The sequence below is a fragment of the Hipposideros armiger genome, unplaced genomic scaffold (assembly GCF_001890085.2).
Source record: "Hipposideros armiger isolate ML-2016 unplaced genomic scaffold, ASM189008v1 scaffold_445, whole genome shotgun sequence".
NCBI classification, from domain to species: Eukaryota; Metazoa; Chordata; class Mammalia; order Chiroptera; family Hipposideridae; genus Hipposideros; species Hipposideros armiger.
In genome coordinates, this window is record NW_017731795.1 from 110,309 (window position 1) to 131,559 (window position 21,251).

General features: G+C 50.5%; 1 protein-coding gene across 1 annotated transcript in view; it reads right to left on the bottom strand.

Annotated features, from left to right (window-relative positions):
• Window positions 1-6,610: 6,610 nt before the first annotated feature.
• The window catches only part of DAP (death associated protein), a 54,335-nt gene continuing 39,694 nt past the window's right edge, over window positions 6,611-21,251 (bottom strand). The window contains exons 3-4 of the mRNA XM_019665516.1: window positions 9,737-9,779; window positions 6,611-8,429 (exon numbers count right to left, since the gene is read on the bottom strand). Of these exons, the coding sequence (XP_019521061.1) occupies window positions 8,316-8,429; window positions 9,737-9,779 (157 nt within the window). The 3' untranslated portion in view covers window positions 6,611-8,315. The remainder of the gene's footprint in view (window positions 8,430-9,736; window positions 9,780-21,251) is intronic.

A 21,251-nucleotide genomic window follows, 5' to 3' on the forward strand; every position in this document is an offset into this window, starting at 1 on the left:
TTCAGCATCTTAGCTGTAGAGGGCAGTGTCACTGGCCCTCATATGTGGGATCCGAACCGGGGCCCTCTGGCGTCCCAAGCCAGCTCTTAACCATCGCGCTACTAGGCTGGCCCTGTCCTTTGATTTTAAATGATACCCTTGCTGGGCAGTTGTAGGTCCTTGCTTTTCGTCACGTTGAATATTTCATGTATATATCCCTTCTGCAAAGTATCTGTGAGAAATCAGCTGAATATCTTATGGGAGCTCCCTTTTAAGTTAGTAATTGCCTTTCTCTTGCTGCTTTTATGATTCTCTCTTTGTCTTTAACCTTTGCCATTCTAATTATAATGTGTCTTGGTGTGGGCCTGTTTGGGTTCATCTTGTTTGGGACTTTTTGTATGTCCTGGACTTGTATGTCTATTTCCTTCACCAGGTTAGGAAAGTTTTCAAGTAGGTTCTCAAGCCCTTGCTCTCTCTCTTCTCCTTCTGGTCCCCCTATGATGAGAATGTTATGCTTGATGTTGTCCCAGAGGTCTCTTAAACTATCCTCAATTTTTGGATTCTTTTTTCTTTTTGCTGTTCCATTTGGGTGTTTTCTGCTATCTTGTCTTCCAAGTCACTGATTCAGTCCTCTGCTTCATCTAGTCTACTGGTGATTCCTTCTAGTGCATTCTTCATTTCAGTTGTTGTATTCTTCACTTCTGACTGGTTCTGTTTTATGGCTTCTATGTCCTTTTTTATGCTTGCAATGTCTTTGCTGAAGTTCCCACAAAGTTCCTTGAGCATCCTTATAACCATTGTTTGAATTCTGTATCTGATAAGTTGCTTTTGTCTATTTCGTTTAGTTCTTTTCCTGGAGTTTTCTTCTGTTTTATTTGGAACATCTTTGTTTCCTCATTTTGGCTGCCTCTCTGTTTGTTTCTATGTATTAGGCAGATCTGCTATGTCTCCTGGTCTTGGCCAGGTGGTCTTATGTAGTAGGTGCCCTGTGGGACCCTGGCACAATCTCCCTGGTCACCTGCTCTAGGTGCTCCAGGAGTATCCCTTGTGTGGGTTGTGCGTACCCTCCTGTTACGGTTCAGCTTTGATTGCTATTGGCACATCAGTGGGTGGAATTGACCCTCAGGCTGATTGGCTGTGGGGTTTGGCCACATCCACAGCTTACGTGCTGCAGTGTGGGGGGCTTACCCCACTGAGTAGGATTTGCCCCAGCAAGTTCTGGTGCCTGTTGAGACCACCCTTTGTGTGTGTCACTTGTGGGGCTAATTGGGCAGTGCTGTGCTGTGGTCTGAAGCCAGCCTCCAAGTATGTTGGTTCTGGGGCCTCTCGGGAGCAACTCCAGGTCACTTACTGACTGTTATCAGCCTGGCACTACCTGGTAGGAGTCACAAAATGATCCGCAGTTGTTCCCTGCCTGTGCTAAACCTGGAGGTGCATGGGAGAGGCCATGCTGTGAACCAAATATGTCTGCCACCAGTACTGGTCCTGGGGTAGCTCTGCAAACAACCAGGAGATCCTGAGGCCAGCTGCCACCTGCTTGCTCCCTTAAGGTTCAGCTGCTGATAAGACGTTATTCGGGTAGTTGGGTGAGGCAGAGTCTCAGGGAGTCACTAGATTGGGATGAGTTGTGGTCACCAGGTTAATGTAGACTCTGGTTTGGTGCCAGTAGCCTGGAGCTACTCAGCAAGTCTCAGAGCACACCCAGACCAGTTGCTGTCTGCCTGGGGCTGGAGGACTCTGATATCAGTTTTCCCAGAAAGACTGCAGTTTGGGCGGGGCTGGCTGCTGGCAGAGAAAGTACCTCAGGCATTGAGGGAGTTGGGTGGATGGGTTCTCAGTGAGTCAGCCGGATGGAGCAGCGGAGCTCACCAGGCCAATCAGATTCAGATTTGGCTGGAAGTGTTGGGGGCGGGCTCAACACAGGAAAGATGGCTCCCACCTGCCTGCCGGCTGCATGGGAGAAGGACCCCACTTGGGAAAATGATGACCATCCTCCATCCCTTGCTCTGCAGCCACACACCTCAGTCTGTTCTCCATGTGTCTCCAACACCCCAAGTCACCGTCCCACCACTGGAGCCCAAGGTGAGTGCCTGCAAATGAATGAATTGTACATGGGCTGTTTAAGAGGACGCAGCCTTCTGTCCCACCCAGACAGTCAGAATCCCCACTGTTTTTCACAGCCAGGCGTTGTGGGAACTTTTCTTCCCAGCACCAGTACTCCAGGCTGCGGAGGTCAGTGTGGGGCTGGGGTCTCTCACCCCTCTGGGGAGAACCTCCATGGCTGAGGTTTCCTTCCTGATTCTCATCCACCACACGCAGGTGTGGGGCCTGTTCCACATCGCCACCCCTTCTACCAGATTCGGCGTAGGTGGTTTTTCTTTATATCCTTAGTTATAAAACTTCCATTCAGCTAGACTTCAGGTGGTCTCCAGGTTGATTGTTCTATAATTTAGTTGTAATTTTAATGTGGTCACGGAAGGAGGCGGGCAGAGTATTTATCTACTCTGCCAGCTTGGATCTAGGATAACTTTCTGTGGGGATCCTTTTGAAATGCCAAGAGCCTCTATGAAGACAGTTAAATAACTTAACCTATTAAGTTGAAAAAAATTAGCATTAAGGCAGCGGGAAAACTTCAGCTGTGAAACCCAAACAATAAACATATGAGAGACTTCATTAATTATTTTAACTGGCATGATGGGCTTAGCATCATCTTAGGGCTGTTAAATATCTATGACGTGACACTGTATGTAATTTGAAGGGGTTTTCTTATGTTTTATGGGTATCTGATTCATGGTTACTCCACTGTTTCTTAGGTTTTGTTTTTGTGTTTTTTTGCGGGGAGGGTTATTGTTTGGTTTAGAGATCCTTCCTGCCCCCACGTCTCCCCCTTAGGCCCGGTTTACACTGGTCTGAGACGGGGCACTTGTCAGGGCGTGGGCCTCTCATACTGGCCCCATTACGGGGGAGACAGGTGCTCACCCACACTGCTCTGCTTTCCAGTTTATAGATACATTGAGAAGGTCCTGGAACCACAAACACCTTAACAGCCTTTCTGGTTCTGATATGACACAACATCTGATGTTTGTTAATTTTAGTGACCACAATTAGGATGAATCTTAACTGAAAGTGGGGCTCATTTATACCGAACGACTTCTGTAGTCACACAGGGCTCCCCCAGTTACTGACAGCACCCTGACATAGTGCTTTTCAGAAGTGACTGCACCTGAAAGCTTCTAGCCAACTGACGTACAGAGGCAGAGGCACCACTGGCACCAAAGGCAGAGAATTTTATGATAAAGCATGTGACTTTTGCAAACTTCTGTTCCTTCTTGTGTCCTGAAATGTGTTTTATATCCTGTGTGATGTAATCGAGTTGTACAAGTTGCAGCTAAAAGCAGAACTAATGCATTGGGCATTTTCAGTGCCTGAGGGGTGCAAAGGGTGTCAGCATCCCAAGTCTACAATCTCGCTAGTGTGGGCTGATGGGGAAGCCCAGGGGTTTGAAAAAGGGCCACGTTCCCAAAGAGATCACAGCTAGGCTTTTGCTCTTCCTCGTGTGATGGAAACAAGGATGTGTGCAGGGGCTGTGTTGGGGAGATTGTGCTAGGAGACAGGGCTGCAAGGTGAGCTGATGCCACTGGCCTGAAGAGCTTTGTACACAAGTATCATTCCCTCCACCTCTTGTTTAGCTGCTCGCTCTGCAGAGATGCTCATTTTCCTATTATGCTTCTCATGTACTGATAACTCCCAGGTTAATAAGCTTGAGACACACCTGGTCCATTTTGGAAAACAGGCTACAATTGTGGTGAAAGAAGTTTCTAGACTTTCTTTTGAGAATATTTCAGTTGCTGAGCCAAAAGTCTGTGTGTTCATGCTGCCTATCTAGGTAAGCATGCTGGGGTGGCCTCAGAGGGACATTGAAGTCCACTCTTCTTTGTTTCAGTGACTGAGCAAACCACCATGATGCTGTAGAACCGTTGCACATTTTCCCTGAAGGGAAAGGCTTGCTTTATCTAAAAATGTCTATTGCAGCCAGGAGCAAATCTGCATTGTAGTAATTTGCTATTTTCTGCTCCAAGGACTGAAAGGCAGACAGACTTTGAGCTTCTTTAACTGCTTCCACTTAGGCGTCTCTCACTGAAGAGCATACATATTTTTTTCGAGATTCCAGCACAAGCGGAACTTGCCTTTAATTGTTCAGTTGCTTTATTTTGAGCCATGGACTTCTAGAACACGACCATTAAGGCTTTCAGCCTTGGCACTGCCGACATGTTTGTGTGGATAATATCCATGATGGGGACTGTCCTGTGAATTGTAAGATATTTGGCAGCACCTCTGGCCTTTGCTACCCACGGGCATCCCTCCCCAAGCTCCTGGTATCACCATCAAAGATGCCCCCAGACACCGCTAAATGTCGTCTGGGGGTAATAACATCCCTCAGGTGGAAACCATTGTCCTCCAGACAATGAAGATTTTTATTAAAACTCTAAGCACATTGCATAGTCTCAAACCATCATTTATAGAATTGCACAAACAGGTATCTGGAAATTTGCACAGAAACTGAGACTTTGCGCTACCAAATTTTGGACTCTCTCTTCTAGGTGACCCTCGGCAGCACAGAATGACAATGAGGACATGTCATCAGAAAGCTCGCTTGGGACTTCTGTGCAGAGTTCCAAATCCTGCAGATTCTATCAGTTCATTAGACTAGATCATGTTGGGTCTTTTCCAGTTGAAAAACTGAATTTTTTTTGAAAGCATGGCAGTTGGATTTATAATATTTAGGATTAAAAGGGAGGATGAGAAAAAATTTATTTTTGTCATGAGTGACCTTGATTGAATTTAAGAGTCTGCCTGGAAGAGCCAGTAAAATGTTAGACAGAATATTGTGAGATGTGCCTGTGGTCACAGTAAAAACAGATCCCAGATGCTTTGAGGGTGTCAAGAAAAATGAGCTGCAATGAACCTGTGTGAAGGTTCGTGTTATGTGTCAGCTTGGCTGAGCCACGGTGCCCAGATATTTGGTCAAACATCACTCTGGATGTTTCTGTGAGGGCGTTCTGGGTGGGAATGAATATTTAAATCAGTGGACTTTGAGTGAAGTATGGTACCCATCCTAATGGTGGTGGGCCTCGTCAAATCAGTTGATGACCTTAATAGAACAAAGACTGACCTCCCCCCACCCCTTCCCAAGCAAGAAATGAATTCTGCTAGCAGATGCCTTTGAACTTGAACTGAACGCTGGCTCTTCTCTGGGTCTCTAGTCTGCTGGCCCACCCTGTAGATTTTGGACTTTCCAGTCTTCACTAATCACGTGAGCCAATTCCTTAAAACAAGTATCTGTGTATCATTATCAATCATCTATCTGTCATCTAACAGTATTTATGATCTATCAATATCTATCATCTATTTATATCTATCAATATGTATCTATCATCTATTTAATCATCTATAGCTATCTATCTAATTATCTATCAATATCTATCTATCTATCTATCATCTATCTATCTATCTATCTATCTATCATCTATCTATCAATCATCTACCCACCTACCTACCCACCCACCTCCAACTGATTCTGTTTCCGGAGAACCCTGGCTAATACAACTATTGAGGATATTTCAAGTACTCGCGGTTGCCTGGTTAACCATCACCCCCCCCCACCCCCGTTTTCCACGAGCATGTGGTTATAGCTGTCTGTCTCCTGGGAGGGTTACGCAACGCCCAGCTTTTGCTTTGTTTTGTGCTGCAGAGGCCAGCAGGATGCCAAGTCTTGGGGAAGAAAAGTTACTCTGGGTTTGTAAGACGAAGCATTTAACCAGCATGGCAGAATGGCAGCTAAAGCCCCACAGGCTGCCAAGGCAGGGGGCAGGTGTCCTGAATTAATTACAAACCCACTGGGTCTGGCAGTGTCTCCCCTGCTCCCGGGCGCCCTCCGCAGCCCTGCCCTTTCCCGGGGGCCCGAGGGCGGCATCTCCACGGCTGGTCCTCATTCAAGCCATGGGCCTGTCGCAGCCTGCAGTTTTGCTCCCGCCCTGCACACGGGCTCACCTGAGTCCACTCCTAGCTCGTGGGGGAACCAGGACCAGGGATGGGGAGCAGTACTCTTCCTGTTTGGGTGTGCGCTTGCGTGCACATGAGTCAGCAGTTGAGATCCTAACGTGCCCCAGGTCCTCCCCTGACCAATGGGGCACTGGGTGAGAAAAGCTCAAATCCGTGAGACCGCATCTCGGGGCTGAATGATTGAGACCATTTTTGGATCCTACGCATTCGGGTTACAGGCCGCCTTTGGGGAAAGGCAAATGTCAGAAGCTGCTCTCCCCCGACCCCCGACCCCGGCTCACGGCTAATGACTCCTCAGTTCCGCCCGAAGGGCCCTCCTGCACAGGGCCAGCTGCTCGGCCCTGTAAGATGTTTTCATCACCCGCCTCAAGCTTTTCCATTTCAGGACAGTTCAAGGTAGATGACTAGACTCGAGGTGCCAGGCGTCCAATAGTTCGACTCTGTGTCTGGGAAACAATTTGTGCAAATACCCGTCACGTATGCGTGTTCCTATTTCTACCGAAACCATCTGGCAACCCTTGTAAAATGTAAAAGAAAAATCTCTAAAATACAAGCAAAAACAAACGACGAGAAGAAATGCAGTGTGTTTATTGCAATCATTATTATTCTTGAAGTTAACAATTGATAAACTCATTCAGGACACCATTTTGCTTTCAGTGACCAAGAGCCCACAGGTGCGTGCCAGGTGCTGCTGGAGGTGCCTGAGACACGCCCCTGCGAGACAGCCTGGCCCTCCCCGTGCAGAGCATCAGCGATACACCTTAATTCCTGCAGTGGAGGTGCAGTGGCCCGCAGCCAGCTCGCCCTGCCTGTCTCAGAGTCCCTTCTGAGACGCGGGCTCCAGGAGGTGGCCGGGGAGGCTGCAAGTCCAAAAGCCAGCCTCAGTTTCCGCCAACACCCCAGCGATTAAGATATACCAGGTGTGGCAAGAAGGGCCTTTGGGGGTTCAAGCCCGGCCTCTGAAGTGGGGTGGGAAACCAAACACCGCCCTCAGAACGCGAAGTGCAGACCTTTTCCCTTAGGGAAGGGCGGGAGGTGGGTCTGCCTAGGGGTGTGTCGCTGTGACCCATCAGCAGCCTTGGGTTTGCTAATGGCCTCAGAGGGGCTGGTGGTGGGCGCGCCGCCACAGCACCACTGCAAACACCACCGGTGGCGAGTGGGGCAGTCACTGCGCCGTACCCCAAAGCATCTGCTCTGCAGGAGTTTAGCTGCTGAGGAAAGGAGCCCCCTGGCTTTTTGGAAAGCAGGGCACTCTACAGCCGCCAGCCAGAGAGGAGCCGAGGCTGGCTCTGGGCAGGAAATGTGCGAAAGCGGGGCAACCGGTGGGCCCAGTGCACGTGGCCCAGGCAGGCAGGAGGAACTGTGGAGGGCTGCACTGATTGACAAACAGGTTTAATTCAAATGGAATGTGGGTTTTCTACCTTTCCCTGGAAAGACAGACGCAGGTTTTCATTGGGTCTCTCTACGCATCCGCCGCTTTTGCTGTAGCGTCCCAGAATTAGCTACACGCTGCTCCCCCACCCGGTCAGGGATCACCCCAGAGCTCTCGAGCAGCTCTAGGGGTGCGCACTGAAAAATGCAGGCTTGGGACCCACCCTGAGCTCTCGTTCCGGAAGTGCTCCTTCGGGCAAACTGCCTACATTCTAATTTTGCAGCAAGATGACTCCTGGAATAAAAGAGCCATTTCAGAGACACAAGCTTTCCTTCTGCTGTCGGGGGACGGGCTGGTGCCGCCCTGCACAGCGATCCCTCGTCACCCAGGGAGAGAATTCTCCGTGTTGCTGTCGTGTCTCCCTGCTCTGCCTTTCTGGCACCCTCCCCCACAGTTACCATCCCAATTCCTTACGCTCCCCCAGGTGTTAAGACTACTGTCCTTGGACTAAAAATTATAAATTGATTGAGCTGTTCCCCTAACCTTAATTTAACCGTCCCAAATTTGTGCCCTCTTGGTTTTAAGACCACAGGCAGGGACATTAGGCAATTGCTGAAACAGAAAACTAAAGCTAAACTGTGAATAACTTCGTTTTATTCAGGGCCGTCACATCCTCCCAGAAGCCCAGGGAGCCTCCCACCAGCCAGGACTCCTGGAAGCACGGGTTGGGGTCTGTTTCTAGATTCTGACGTGGAAATCTAAGGCAAAGGAAGGCGCTTTGCTCTGCCTTAGATTTCCCAATGGAGCAGCGTTTTGAAGAAAATGCAGTTCTCTTGGCCGGGGAAATGCCAAATGTTGGGGAGCCGAGGCATGGCTGGTGAGGGTGCTGGGTCCTTGCCGGTCACTTGCGAGGCTGCTGGATATGCGGGGTCCTCGGGGAAGCGTGCTTGTCCATGGAGGCGTGGGGCTTCTGGTGAGCCACCTGGGCGGCTGCCGGGGGGAAGTCTTTGTCACCCTGTCAGGAGACACAGAACAGCTGGGGTCATGCAGGAGCAGGGCCATGCCCCCACACCCACCGCGTCCCTGCAGGTCGGGTGACGGAATGGGGACCTGTGGGCAGGCAGAAGCCTGTGTCCTGGGGTGGTGGGGGTCCCGAAGCTCTCTGGGGAGAAGGGGCACGGAGGCCCACGCCCCACCCAGGGGCGAGAGTGTTAGCTGTCTCTGTACCCACACCATGAAATCAGGTCACCATACGCTCACCGGGAACTATGTTGGGTGCCTTTCTTCTGCTAGGATGGCTCTTGTAATCTTTTGAACTGGGGGCAAAACAGGCCCAAATCCAGGTTCTTAAATTCAGCTTTGCCACCACGGCTGTGAGTAGGGGCACCGGTACGGTGGGAAACACACCAGGCAGGGCTGAAAAGTGTGAGACGGCGCCTGACTCACCCCGCTGAGCCTAGAAGGAACCCAGGGAGGAACGGCCTTCCTGTGCCAACAGTGCACGTGTGGCAGGGGCTGCGCCAAGGCTGCTTTGGCTGAGCCAGCGGCCATGGCTGACTTTGGACTTGTGTCCATGCTGAACTTTCGCACATGGAGTAGATTGCGTCCCGTCTGTCCCAGTCTCTGGATGGCTGCAGTGAGCTGTCTTTGGCAATGGCATTTTCTGTCTGCATGATATACTAAAGCGCTCAGTGTGCCGAGAGCCACGGAACCATGGGTGGTACCAGTGTGCCATCCCCAAAAGGCAGTTTGCTGGTGGGAGGTCTATAGTTACAGCCAAATCCTGGGTCTCACCAGAGGAGGTGGCTTTTGAAACGTAAAGGGTGTGACTAAAACCCATGAGTTTAGTCCAGGGCTCAGCAAATTTTCTGCAATGTGTCAGATAGTAAATATTTTAGGGTTTGCGGGTCATTCTCTCTGCCTCAACTATTCGCCTTGGCCACTGTAGCATGAAAGCAGCCAGACAATGCACAGTGGGTCTGACTGTGCCATGAAAACTTTATCCATGGACACTGAAATATGAATTGCATACAATTTCCACATGTCATGACGTAGAATTTTTATTTCGATTTTTTCAACCGTTTAAAAAATGTAAACATATTCTCTCAGCTCACAGGCCCCCCAGAAACACTGGGCCTGTGGATAGTTTGCTGAGCCCTGGATGAGCGTGAAGAGAAGGGAGGGGGTGAGGGAGAGGCACTGTCCCTAGGTCCCTTCCTACGTGTGCCACTGGACTTGCGCTAGGAGAATGGGGTTTATCAAGGACAGAAGGACAGGAGACCACACGCGGAGGCCCGTTGCATGAAATGAAATGGCTCTTACCCGGGCGATGACACCGGAGATGAACACGGTCGGTTTAGGTGGACTGCAAGACAAGGGAAAAGGCGATTTAACAGCACAGCTCACAGGCCGTGGCAGGCGATGCAAAGGTGGACGAGGCTGTCTCAGGGGAGGGTGAGCGGCAATGGAAGCGGGAAGCAAAGCTCTTCTTCTGCTATTTCTCTCAATGCCCAACTGGAAGGGGGGTGGGGCTCAGGTGGAGTCCTCCTCCTCCTGAGGTGATTCAGACAAAGAGCGAGAGGAAAAGATTGCAGCCAACAGCAGGTGAGCTGCCGAAAAGCACCTTCTTTTTGTTTTTCGGTTCATCCTCCGAATGTAACCATGGGCCAACCCACAGTTACGGTTTCAGGAAATTATGGACACAGGAACTTCCTGAAGCCAGAAAACAGGGTCACACTGGATGAATCCGGAGACTCCAGCTAGGGGCTCCCCGTCCTGCAGGCTGGGTCCCCTACCACAGTCCTCGTGGCTTCTAGCAGCTTCTAACGGGTGACAGCCCAGAGCCAATGCACAGCTCCTGGCTCCCATGGGGACTCAAGTAGGAAAACTGTCAGGTCCCTGTGAAGCTGTTGTTTCTTAACATCTTAGATCATACTGAGCTGGCCTCCACCATCACCAAAACTGAGGGGCGGATTACAGGACCAGAGTAACACATGCTCGTTGCTGAGAAGCAGACAAATGAAAACATAGTCACTGTTAACACATTGGCTATTCTCCTAGACTTTCTGTTGATGGATTCATGTTTTCTCACAAAAAGACTCATATTGTTTTGTAATCTGCTTTCTGCACTTAGGATACGGTGAGCATACTTCCATGTTATTATATGCTCTTCTATGCATTTTAAAAATGGCTGCACGTGTCCTAGTTTTAAAACATCTGAACAGTTTCAGGGAGCATCCAAGTGTGCACACCCCCGAAATGGCTGGAGCAGAGGTGAGGAGGCCAAGGGGCAACAGGTGACTATGAGGCGAGCCCAGCAGGGAGGGTGTGATGCGGAGAGCTGGAGGAAGTGGGTAGTTTTGTTTCGGGATCATTTTGCTGGGCAGTCACAGCGGAGTCCATTCTTTGAGCTGCCCGCCTGCCTCCCGTCAGCTCTGCTGCTGGGTCCTTTGAAGAAAAAGGCCTGTCTTAGCTTCGTGTGCTGCAGGCGAAGTCCCAGCGTTCAGAAAGTTCACCGCTCATCATATCCCAGAGTTCAGCACAAACACCAAAACTCCCCCAAGTAATTGCTGTTACTCCGCGAGGTTAAGAAACTTGAAGTCTTACTAAGCAGCACAGAAATGTGCCCCACGTGACCCTGCTTTTAGTTAGCTTTTGGTGTGTGGTTAAGAGACTTGGATTTTTTCCCCTTTTATGATTTGGCCACAGAATCAATAGCCAGCCAGCGGTGAGTAGGCTCAACACAAGTGTAAACCCCTCCGTTGTGCGCATGGATTTGTCTGAATCCTAGTACCTCCCGCAGCGACTGCCCCACACCATCCGGGCGCGGCTCCAGGGCCCTCACACCAAGGGTTTCGCATCCAAAGCTTCCGTGTTCTGGATTCTAACGCTTTATAAATGTTTGAAGTAGGGATGGTTTGGTTCTGAAAACTGATTATGCAGCTTCGCCTCCAATAAGGCCTGGCTCTCTTAATGCACCACGCGCTGGTGATGGCTTCCAGCACCTCCGTTGTTTATTGGCTTGTAACCCAGGTCAGGGCCCTGAAGGCAGAAACAGAGACACCCCCCCACCCCCACAAGCAAGAACCTGCCGAGAAAGTCACCTACAGGGGGTGAATCTAGTCAGAATAAACACACAATAGAGGAGATTAGCTTCTCCACCCCACTGAGCCCCAAATGTGGCCCAGGAAGCTTGGGTCATTATATATATGTATATACACATGCAAATATAAAATATATATATCTTCCCTCTCTCTCTCTCGATAACATAATGTTCACTGTATTGTTGAAAAGCAGACAAGCAAAAAAAGTTAAAATCATTTTTTTTTTTTTTTTTTTAAGCTGAGCCATCCTGCTACCTGTTGGCAGCTCTGTGGCTGCTCAGCTCGGGCTGGACTCGAACCGCTGTTGCTCAGAGCTCAAACCCTTGAGCGAGCTCTTAACCAACTGAAATGATTTTACGGCCGGCCCTAAAATCATTTCTAATCCCATGTTACTATGTGTGGAAAACACACAGAACTGGACTATAAAAACTGTAACAGAGCCGGTAGGCTGTGCTCCGAGGAGACAGAGCGTCTGGCCCCTGGGAGAGCAGGTGGCCCAGCCACAGGCACAGCGCCAGCCTGCAGTGGCCACCCCAAGGGTCTGCTCCCAGCACCCGTTCCCCTCTCTGTGTGTGGGAAGGGTCTCCAGGCCTCAGCCCCACCATGGGGCCTCAGAGGTGACGCTTCGCACTCGGGCCCTGGGTGGCTCCTACGTTAAAACACCATGAGGGTGGGTTCTGGATCTGGACTTGAGCACGTCTGGGAAGTGCGTGTGTGGATGGTTAGAAGTGGTCACAGTGACCTTGCTCCGACCCCGACATCAGAAACTGCAGGCAGAAGCTGCAGCCTTGCTTCTGAGTCTGTGGCCAAGTAGCAGGTACGATTTTTATTCTCCTGGCGCCCACTTTCATGTCTCTTTCAAACGAGCTTCTCACGGAGACTGGCAGCATGACTGCTGGATGGCTGCGGAGATTCCCCCTCCCCCCCCCAAGCACGGCTCATTCCCTAAGAGGTGTCAGGGGCTGGGGGCAGATCCCAAGGGCCCACATGGAGCATTACGATGACTCTCTCTACGGCAAAAGCCTGCGGATCCGGCACAGCTGAGGAGAGGTTCTTGTCTAAGGTGGCACTTTTTTTGTACCAACTTCAAAGACTTGTGCTGTTTTGCAAAGTCTTGTCTGGGCTGGAAAGGAGACTCCGGCCTGCGTCAGCTCTGGTAAACGACCCTCTACGGACAGAGTGCAAGCTCGCCCTTCCTGTCCAAGTTTGCTTCAAAACCCCACCTAGCTCGGCAACTAAGTTTCCAAAAAATTTTATTTACCTTTGAAGCCATTTTTAATTGTACAATTCAGTGCCATTAAGTACACTCCCAGTGTTACACAGCCATCAGCACCATCCATTTCCAGAACTTTCCATCACCCTCAACAGGAACTCTGTGCCTAGGAAACAGCTCCCAGCCCTTCTCCTCAACCCGGTAACGGCTGCACTCCTTTCTGTCCTAAGAGCTGAACCGCTCCCGCACCTCAGATATGTGGAATCACACACTATTTGTCCTTCTGTGTCTGGCTTCTTTCACTGAGCACAATGTCCTCCAGGTTCATCCATGTTGTAGTGTGTGTCAGAATGTCCTTCCTTTTTTTTAGGCTGGATAATATTCCCCTGTGTGGACAGGCCGCATTTTGTTTATCTATTTATCTGTGGATGGACACTGGGGCTGCTTCTGCCTTTTGGCTCTTGTGATGACTGATGCTACGAACACTGGGGTACCGGTATCTGTTTGCGACCCTGCTTTCAGTTCCTCTGGGTGGCTGCTCAGGAGTGGAACTGCTGGGCCGCATGGTAATTCTCTGTTTAGTTTGAGGCACTGTCAGACTGATTTCCAGAAGTGCTCTACCATTGTGGATTCGCCCAGCAACGCACACAGGTCTCGGCGTCTCACATCCTCACCAACACTTGTTATTTTCTGGATTTTTTTGGGTACTCATCATCCTAATGCGTGTGAAGTAGTATCTCATTGGGGTTTAGGTTTAGCAAAATTTTTAAAGAATAACCTTCTTTGCATCAAGGGATAGTGACTATAAATCTGTATGGATCATTCATTCAAGGTCTTTATGACATAAGCCCCCCGCCCCGAAGTCTTCTCTCCTCTAAAACTTACTGTAATTGACGGTAAGGACATATGGCCGCCACCTGTGAAAGATGACAGGAGGCTGGCCCCTTGCATAAACAGATGCTAATAGCGATGTCTGTTTGCACACAGCTCTTAGTTTGCCTGAGCACGTGCTGCAGTGCAGGTTTCCATCAGGCTTGGCCAAAGGGCGCCAAACTCAACGCTTTTCTGTCTACAATTAATAGCATCTCAAAGTGGTAAGTGATTGTTTATTATATTTCCATAGTAAAAACACGTTTTAAACTCGTTGGGATATGGTAGCTTAAACAAAATTCACAAACGAGAAACCCCGGTAAAGAGTCTGCTTGCAAAGCTGTGTTTGCAAAAACTCGGTATTTTACATTCCATTAGGGTCCCATGCAAAGCATAACCTGCATTTCCAAGATTCTAGAAGCTGTGATCACGTCTTTGAGGATTTATTTAATTTGGTAAATATCACTCTGACAGATGTTGTTTTGAAGATGCAACATTACTTTCTCTCAGGAAACAGAGACAGTGAAAAATATCACTCCTGCCCTCCCCACATCCTCAGGCCTCTCCAGTTTTTAAAAACCACACGTATTTAGAATTAAAGGAACTGCAAGGGAGGCGTAATTAGCGGGATCAGAGCCCAGGTAACACTTCCTATACATCAACAGGCACTGCAGCTCCGTCACATCTGGCATAAGCGGCCCGAGTGTTCGATGCGGTGGGTTCCAGCGTCTATCTGTTAAGGCCCACATCACATCTTTACAGGGTCATTATCGGTCATTGGTCCTGAACAAAAGTTTCCTATTATTTATAAACTTCCTTGATGGATAAAGTTGATGCCATGTTGGCACTCCAGACAGGCAGGATACAATGCCAGAAATGCTCCTTGAATGTGACCCTGGGGAATGCAGACGTCCTCAGACTAGTGTGATACTCTCCTCTTTAAATGAAAGTCCTCAGGGCTGAGAAATGGAATTCATAGTTTAAAACTCCCCCCGAAATCTAAACCAGCGATAACTGAAATAAATGTTAATGTATTTTATTCAACTCCACATATCCAAAATACTCCCAGTCCTCATATAATAGCAAATCTATTGAGATCACAGAACTTTACATTTTTTGTGTGTCCTAAGACTTCATGACCTGGACTGTCAGTGCAGGTCCTGGGCGATGTGACGTTTTCTGCCCTGTCCAGACTGTGGCTGGTCTAGCTTCCCTCCTGTGTGACCTTCGGTAGCACTGAGTCATCCAGAAAAGGCTCATGGGGACCTGGGAGGCAGTCAGCATGCGACTCTCTCTCCCCTCCTGGTAAGAAAGCATGAGTGCTCAGGAAGGGATTTTCCCCTAAAAATCTCCCTAAAAGTCCAAGCTGCCTATGAGTCAAGGAAAGGTGCTCTCATAAACGCCCAGGCCCAGAAAGCTGTGTCAGAGTCTCCGTTTCATTTTCCAATAAGCAGCTAACGGCCTCTCCTGATGCCCAACCACAGAAATGCCCTGTTTAACCTGCAGCCTATCACAGGGGCACTGGCGGCCCCTGACTATAGGCCTTTCAGGGTGTCTGCGCTCGCCCAAAAGGGGACACAGAGGCATGCGGACCCCCTGAATCCAGCCGCGCTAGTGGGAACAGTGCACCCCCTGATGGGCTGACGGTGAAGGGCTTCCCTGTGTCTCGAGGAGCCACAATGTCACCCACACAGCTCAGCTGTGCTGACTGGGCCCCCTGTCGCCAGAGAGAGGAGCAGTCACCGTCTTCAAGGTGTCACACCAGCCTAGGAGTCAGGGTGTTGACATTTCTTTGCAATGTCATTCTTCAGAGTGCCAGTCAAGGTTGTTTCGTAGAATTATAAATGGGGATCGGTGCCATGAAAGAAAGGAGCAGCGTGCTCTTCTGGAGCATACTTGGGGGCCTGATTCACAGAGGGCTGACAGCGCTGACCCTGGAAAGGTGACCCTGAAGCTGAGAGCTGCATGTGCACGCATGTGTACACACGAGTGTGACAGGAGAGGGACAAGGTGCTAGGGCGCAGTGAGTGCAAGGCAGGGGCACGCTTTTATTTGCTTTTGTTCACACACAGCGATGGGGTGGGTGATTTGGGGTGATTTCGGCTCGCGTGACGGGTACCTGGGAAAAGCCATCTTCCTGCCGAGCCCCCCTATGAAAGGATAGAGCCCTATGGCTGCCTAGAAGCAGATTCTCTACTATATTTTGACTTTGCTCTAAGCCGGTGGCTTTGTGTTTTCATAGAGTCTATGGAAAAAAATATTCCCACCTGGGGTGATTTTCAATACATTTCCTGGTAAATAGATGGAAAACAAATCTTTCTAGCCATTTTAGTTCTTGAAATATCTTTCTGGCTTGGTGTTCATTTATTTGGGTTATTAATCTTCTAGACACCCCAATAATCATCAGTGTGGCCGGCGACCAGAGGGGACATCTCACTGGACTGCACCCCGACATTTCTTTGCAATGTCATTCTTCAGGGTTTGACAGTCAAAGTTGTCTCTCTTCTTCAGCCGATTTCAGGAGCCGAGAGCTAGCCCACAAGATGGCACTGCTGGTCCTTTTATTAGCTGGTGGCTCTCAGGCGGCAAAGCTCCGGTCAGCTAGGGGTGGATAACTGGGAGCTGACGTTCCTTGTGGGTAGGGGCTCCCGGCGCCTTAGAACAAGTGTGTCCCCCTCTCCCTAAGCTTAAGTAATTGTCCAGTGAGTGACAGTCTGAGCTCGAGTGGAGGCGTCTTCACTTTCCCTCCAGACACATTTCCAGGCTCCTCCAGGCCTCGTACCTTGACATGCAGGAGGCTCTCACCGCGTCAGTTATGGCTTGTCCCTGCTCCCCTTCCCTCTTCCTGACCTTACTCTCCCTCCTTCCCTGGATGCAACAGTAAGCAGAGTAGGTACTCTAAGGCCTCAGCTTGCAGCTGAGGGGTTTAATTCATAGGGGTCATCCCGGCCCAGGAGAGGTCCACATTCATCACAGCAGAGGGGCGCGCCCCGTCTGATGAGAGAAGCCCGGGCCACACTTCTTGGCAGTGCCCGCACAGGGACGCTGGGCGCCCGCACGGTTTGGAAAATCCACCTCACTCTGCCTCCATCTCTATGGAGCTCAGAGAAGATTCAGACGCACAGAGGGAAGCAGTGTAACGGGGCTTTTGAGGACTGGGTTTCTCAGACAAACGGCTCGGGGTTTAAGTCTCGGCTCAGAAGAGCGGCCTCTCTGAGCCCGTCCCCACCTGTAAAATGTGAACAATCGCTGTTCCACAGGGCAGCTGGGAGTTTAAGTAAAATAATGTACACACCATACTTAGAATACTGCCTCTACTGACAGTCACATTTAGCGGTAATAAGTACTAACTGCCTATATAACACGGTGGTGCAGAAGTTGCTATTTTGTCTTCTAAAGTGTAATTTAAGAGTTCTTTTCTTTTTTTTTTTTAAAAGACTAGAGAATCCTAGGTTCCTCTGAGCTTCTCTGGAGGATGACAGGGTGTCCACCTTAAGTTTTCACATTCCTGTTCTAACGCCCGCCGTGAGGTACCATGAGGCAGGATTTGAGGGCATTACAGAGAGAAAGGGGGTCCCAGAGCCAAAGATTCTGAACCCTTGCCCACCCCACCCCTAGCCAGCTGTGTAGGGCAGAAAACTGGTAGCCTCCTTTATGTTGCTGAATGTTCCAGAAAAGATACCTTTTAGGAAGAAAGTAGGTTATCATTACAGGCAAGGGCTAAGCTTGAACAGTTTTTAAAAAAATCAACGTGTATTTTACCACGTGGCAATGTGGAAGATGCTGGAAGAAAACAAGCTGGCCTGCTGGGTCGCTCCAGAGCGACAATGTTGGAAGACCAGCTCTAATTATGCCACGTCGGGCAATACCTGGCGGTGCCCGGAAAGGCTCCTAGGTACCTGCCGCCCAGGAAGCCCTGGTCCACAGGCCACCTCCATTAGTCGGCTCGTCACAGCCGGAAAAGCCTCGTCTCCTGCATGGCCCGAGAGCGCGGCCCACAATTATCAGACAACCTGTATGACTACCACACATGTATTAAAAATCCTAAATGTTACTTCATTTCAGCAAGTGACACTGACACTTAAAACTATCCCATCTTTGATTCTGATCACATTTGTTTCAGTTTCTGCCTTTAGAATTTCAATTACAGGGAAATGCCAGTGGATAGTTAATGCTGACTAAACAAATGCTAAAAATAGAGCATTTATTACCTATACTGTGAAACCAGATCTAGTCGGCTGTCTTCAGGGTCAAGGGTCATGGTTTACTAGGGCAGGATTTTTAGGAGTGTGTCCATGGTTCAAAGTGCAAAGTATGCATTTTCTCGACGACGCGTACTACAGCTTTAAAAAAGGAAAATCATTGTGTACGTAGAAAAGTATCTGACAACTGCTAACAGAATTCCTATTAGAAAGAAGTACGCACTGATATTAAATTGAATTCCAGACACCAAAAGCTTCCCTGGTCTTGTCTATTCCCATCTCTGGAAGTACAGGAGGCTGACCTTCCACGGGACCAGCCATCACTAGGAAGGTTTGTGGGGGTCCGGCAACAGCAGAGGAGGGGTGCCAGGTTTCACGTACTCTTAGGAGACGTTCCCTTAGCCGTGGGAGCTCTGCATCTAGCAAAAGTCAAAACGTGGCCCGGGAGCAGTAGGCACAGCGTAAGCTAAAGGCGCGTACGTGGAGTGACGGACAAGAGCTCCTGGGTTTCCGTGTTGCTGGGCTCACCAGCGATGACATCCCAATCCGCCCTCCGCATGCTGGCAGGGCGGGGTCTGGTGTGCTGAGCGGCCATCCTTCCCCAGCCAGCCAGCCGGGCAAACAGACCAGCAAGCTCAGCTGCTGCCATGCTCTGGAGCCTCCTCAGATCACACCACGCCCTCGTGCTTCTTCCGAAATTAACAGAAAAAGAGGCCCCAAGGATGCAGAAGACGAAACCCACCGCCAATGCACTTCCTTTCTAAACCAGCAAGTGAGTGAGGGGGACTTCCATTCAATCCAAGAGCCACCCACCCACGTTTAGAGCAAGCCTCCAGAATATCTGGATAGCATGGGAGTCACACAGGATGGATGTGGTGCAGACGTACGTCACAGTCACCCGCGGTGGTGAGGGACGCACTCTGAGTGCTGGGAAGCCTCCACTCACTCCCTCCCTTACTCAGTGCTGAACAGTCAGGGCGCTCTGGTCTCTGGTGACCGGGTCACTTCCTGGGTAAATTAATATTCAGGGCCCTAGGGTTTATTTGTGTTTTACTTGTCTATTAGTTGGTATCATTTATTTATTCGCCATATATCCGTATCTACCGAGTGCCAAGCATGCCTCAAAATTCGGACGCATTTTGCTACATCCGAGCACCTCCTGCTTCCTGCCTGTTCTGTGGCTGCAGGGACACTGGCCGCCACTTCTCATCAGGCCATCCTTTTCCTCCCGTCCTCTGACACACACCTGGCGTTCACCCATGGTACAGGGCTCTGGGTAGGCTGGCTGAAGACAGAAGGCGTCAGACAGCTGGTCCCAGAGGCCAATGAGGTCCACGAGCAGCGACCGTGGAAAAGTCACCATCACCATGATTTTCCAGCAACTGACTATCTCTGTTTCAGTGTAGCCAGTGTTGATGGCAACCACGAGAAACCGAGCGTGTCCTTATTGACAGAACTTCCGCCAGGGATGTGACTTCTCTCAGGGCCACTCCTGATGACATGCAGGGACCCTGAGACTCTTTCTGAACTTGGCAAATAAGGGTTCCAAGTGCAGAAGGCAGAGCCAGTGGGGAGCGCGGGATAAAGCAAACAGCCAAAGCGCGTTGCCCTGAACCTCACGTGAAGCGCTCTCATGACCACTGTGTCCCTCTGGGTGTCCACTTCCGGAGGGCCCTTCCCTGCTTGCCATGGGCACAGCCAGATAATCTGTTTTGCCACCAACGAAGCATTCAATGTGCCTTGTTATTAAAAAGCGAGGCAGATGAATGAATGGTGGCAACACAGTTCCATGAAAGGACAGGGACGCAAGAGAAAATACACATTCTGAGAGGCATGTGGCCATGGGCACTGGAGCTGGACTGTGGACCTGCCTCCTTATCTGAGAAGAGGAACTAATTACCCCTCGGGCATTCACAGGGATTTGAGGAAGATCAGGCGAGCGCCACGGCTAGGCACGCTGCACACACAAGTGACTCCAGGGGAGCACTCCTATGAGGTCAGCGTGTAAACGGAAGCAGGCTTACCGCAGCCACATTAGTGCTGTCACATTTGTGACAATGAGAGCAGAGAGGCACGTCCTGGCATCTGGAGGGTGGCTCCCATCAGGACCTGACGACCCCATGGGGACCTTGCCAGGGCTTTGGGGGAGTGACCTGAAGTTCCTTCCCAGGCCCAGCGGCACCTGGAGAAATGGTCCCATGGCCACAGCCATAAAGAAATGACCAGGAGGAGATGCCCTGGGCTGGCCCTTCAGCGGGCTGGACATGACATGTTTCGAGGGATATCAGGGCTAAATGCAGACTTAATGTTTAAGAAACCAAAGGAGAACCTGTATTTACAATCTCCACCGTGGGGTGGCATTCATGAAGAGACCCCCCACCCCAGGACCTTCCTCCTTCCACGGCGGTGGGCAAATAAGTCCGCACCAAAGGCCCATCTACTCCAAGCGAGTGACGCGAGCTGTGAGAAGAGCGCGGCCACAGTTCACGGAGAACCTGACGGTTAGTGGCGTCCGTGAATCACCACCCCAAATGTAAACGATGTGGAATGCCAACAAAGGCTGGAGGTATGGAGGAGTTGGGGCCATTTCCCCCATTTTAACACCTGCTGGCCCTGCAGGGAGGGGAGTTTTATTCAATTGGAAGAGGAATGTATTTCAGTGTCAGACCTGATTCTGGTTGGGGGCTCGACCTGGCACAGCTGAGCTCCGGGGCAGCCCGATGCCCAGGGCACAGCGGGTCCACTCGTGTCAACACCAGGCCTGGGCCTGTGCATGGAATAAACACTTGCTGAGCAGCCACAGGGCTGGGTGCTGGGGACCCGAGCGACCCACACAGATGGGCGCTGCCCTCCTGGAGCCTGACTGCACGCGGGCGCTGGGCGCCGCAGGGTGGCCTGGGACTCAGGACAGGCCTGACCTCCTGGCTCATGAACCCAGGGTCCTCGTTTCTCTGCGTCACATGCTACAGGTAAGATAACCCTATTGTTTTGTTATCCAGAACCAGAACACACTGCCTGACAAGTCCTTGTGTGGACAAGGGGAGATAATATTTGAAACCAGCACTATTCCAGAAAATCTGCAGGTCGCCTGTGTGTGCACTGTGCCATCAACTGGGCTAATGCACCTGACGACCCAGCTGTCACCTTGGAAACCAGAGGGAAAGACCCTCAGGAACGGAGACACCCGGGGGAAACCTGGAAAGGTGAGGGCATGGAGTCTGCCGGGGGCAGTGGGTGCACGGTCGCCCTTTGCTGTGAGGCTTTCCCAAGGACACCAAGAGTGCGTGTTTCAAATGGGACAGGCGAGCGAAGCAGCCAGATAAAACTCATTTGCGGGCCGGCCGAGTGGCGCAATGGTTAAGAGCTGCCTTGGGATGCCAGAGGGCCCCAGTTCGGATCCCACATATGAGGGCCAGTGACACTGCCCTCCACAGCTAAGATGCTGAACA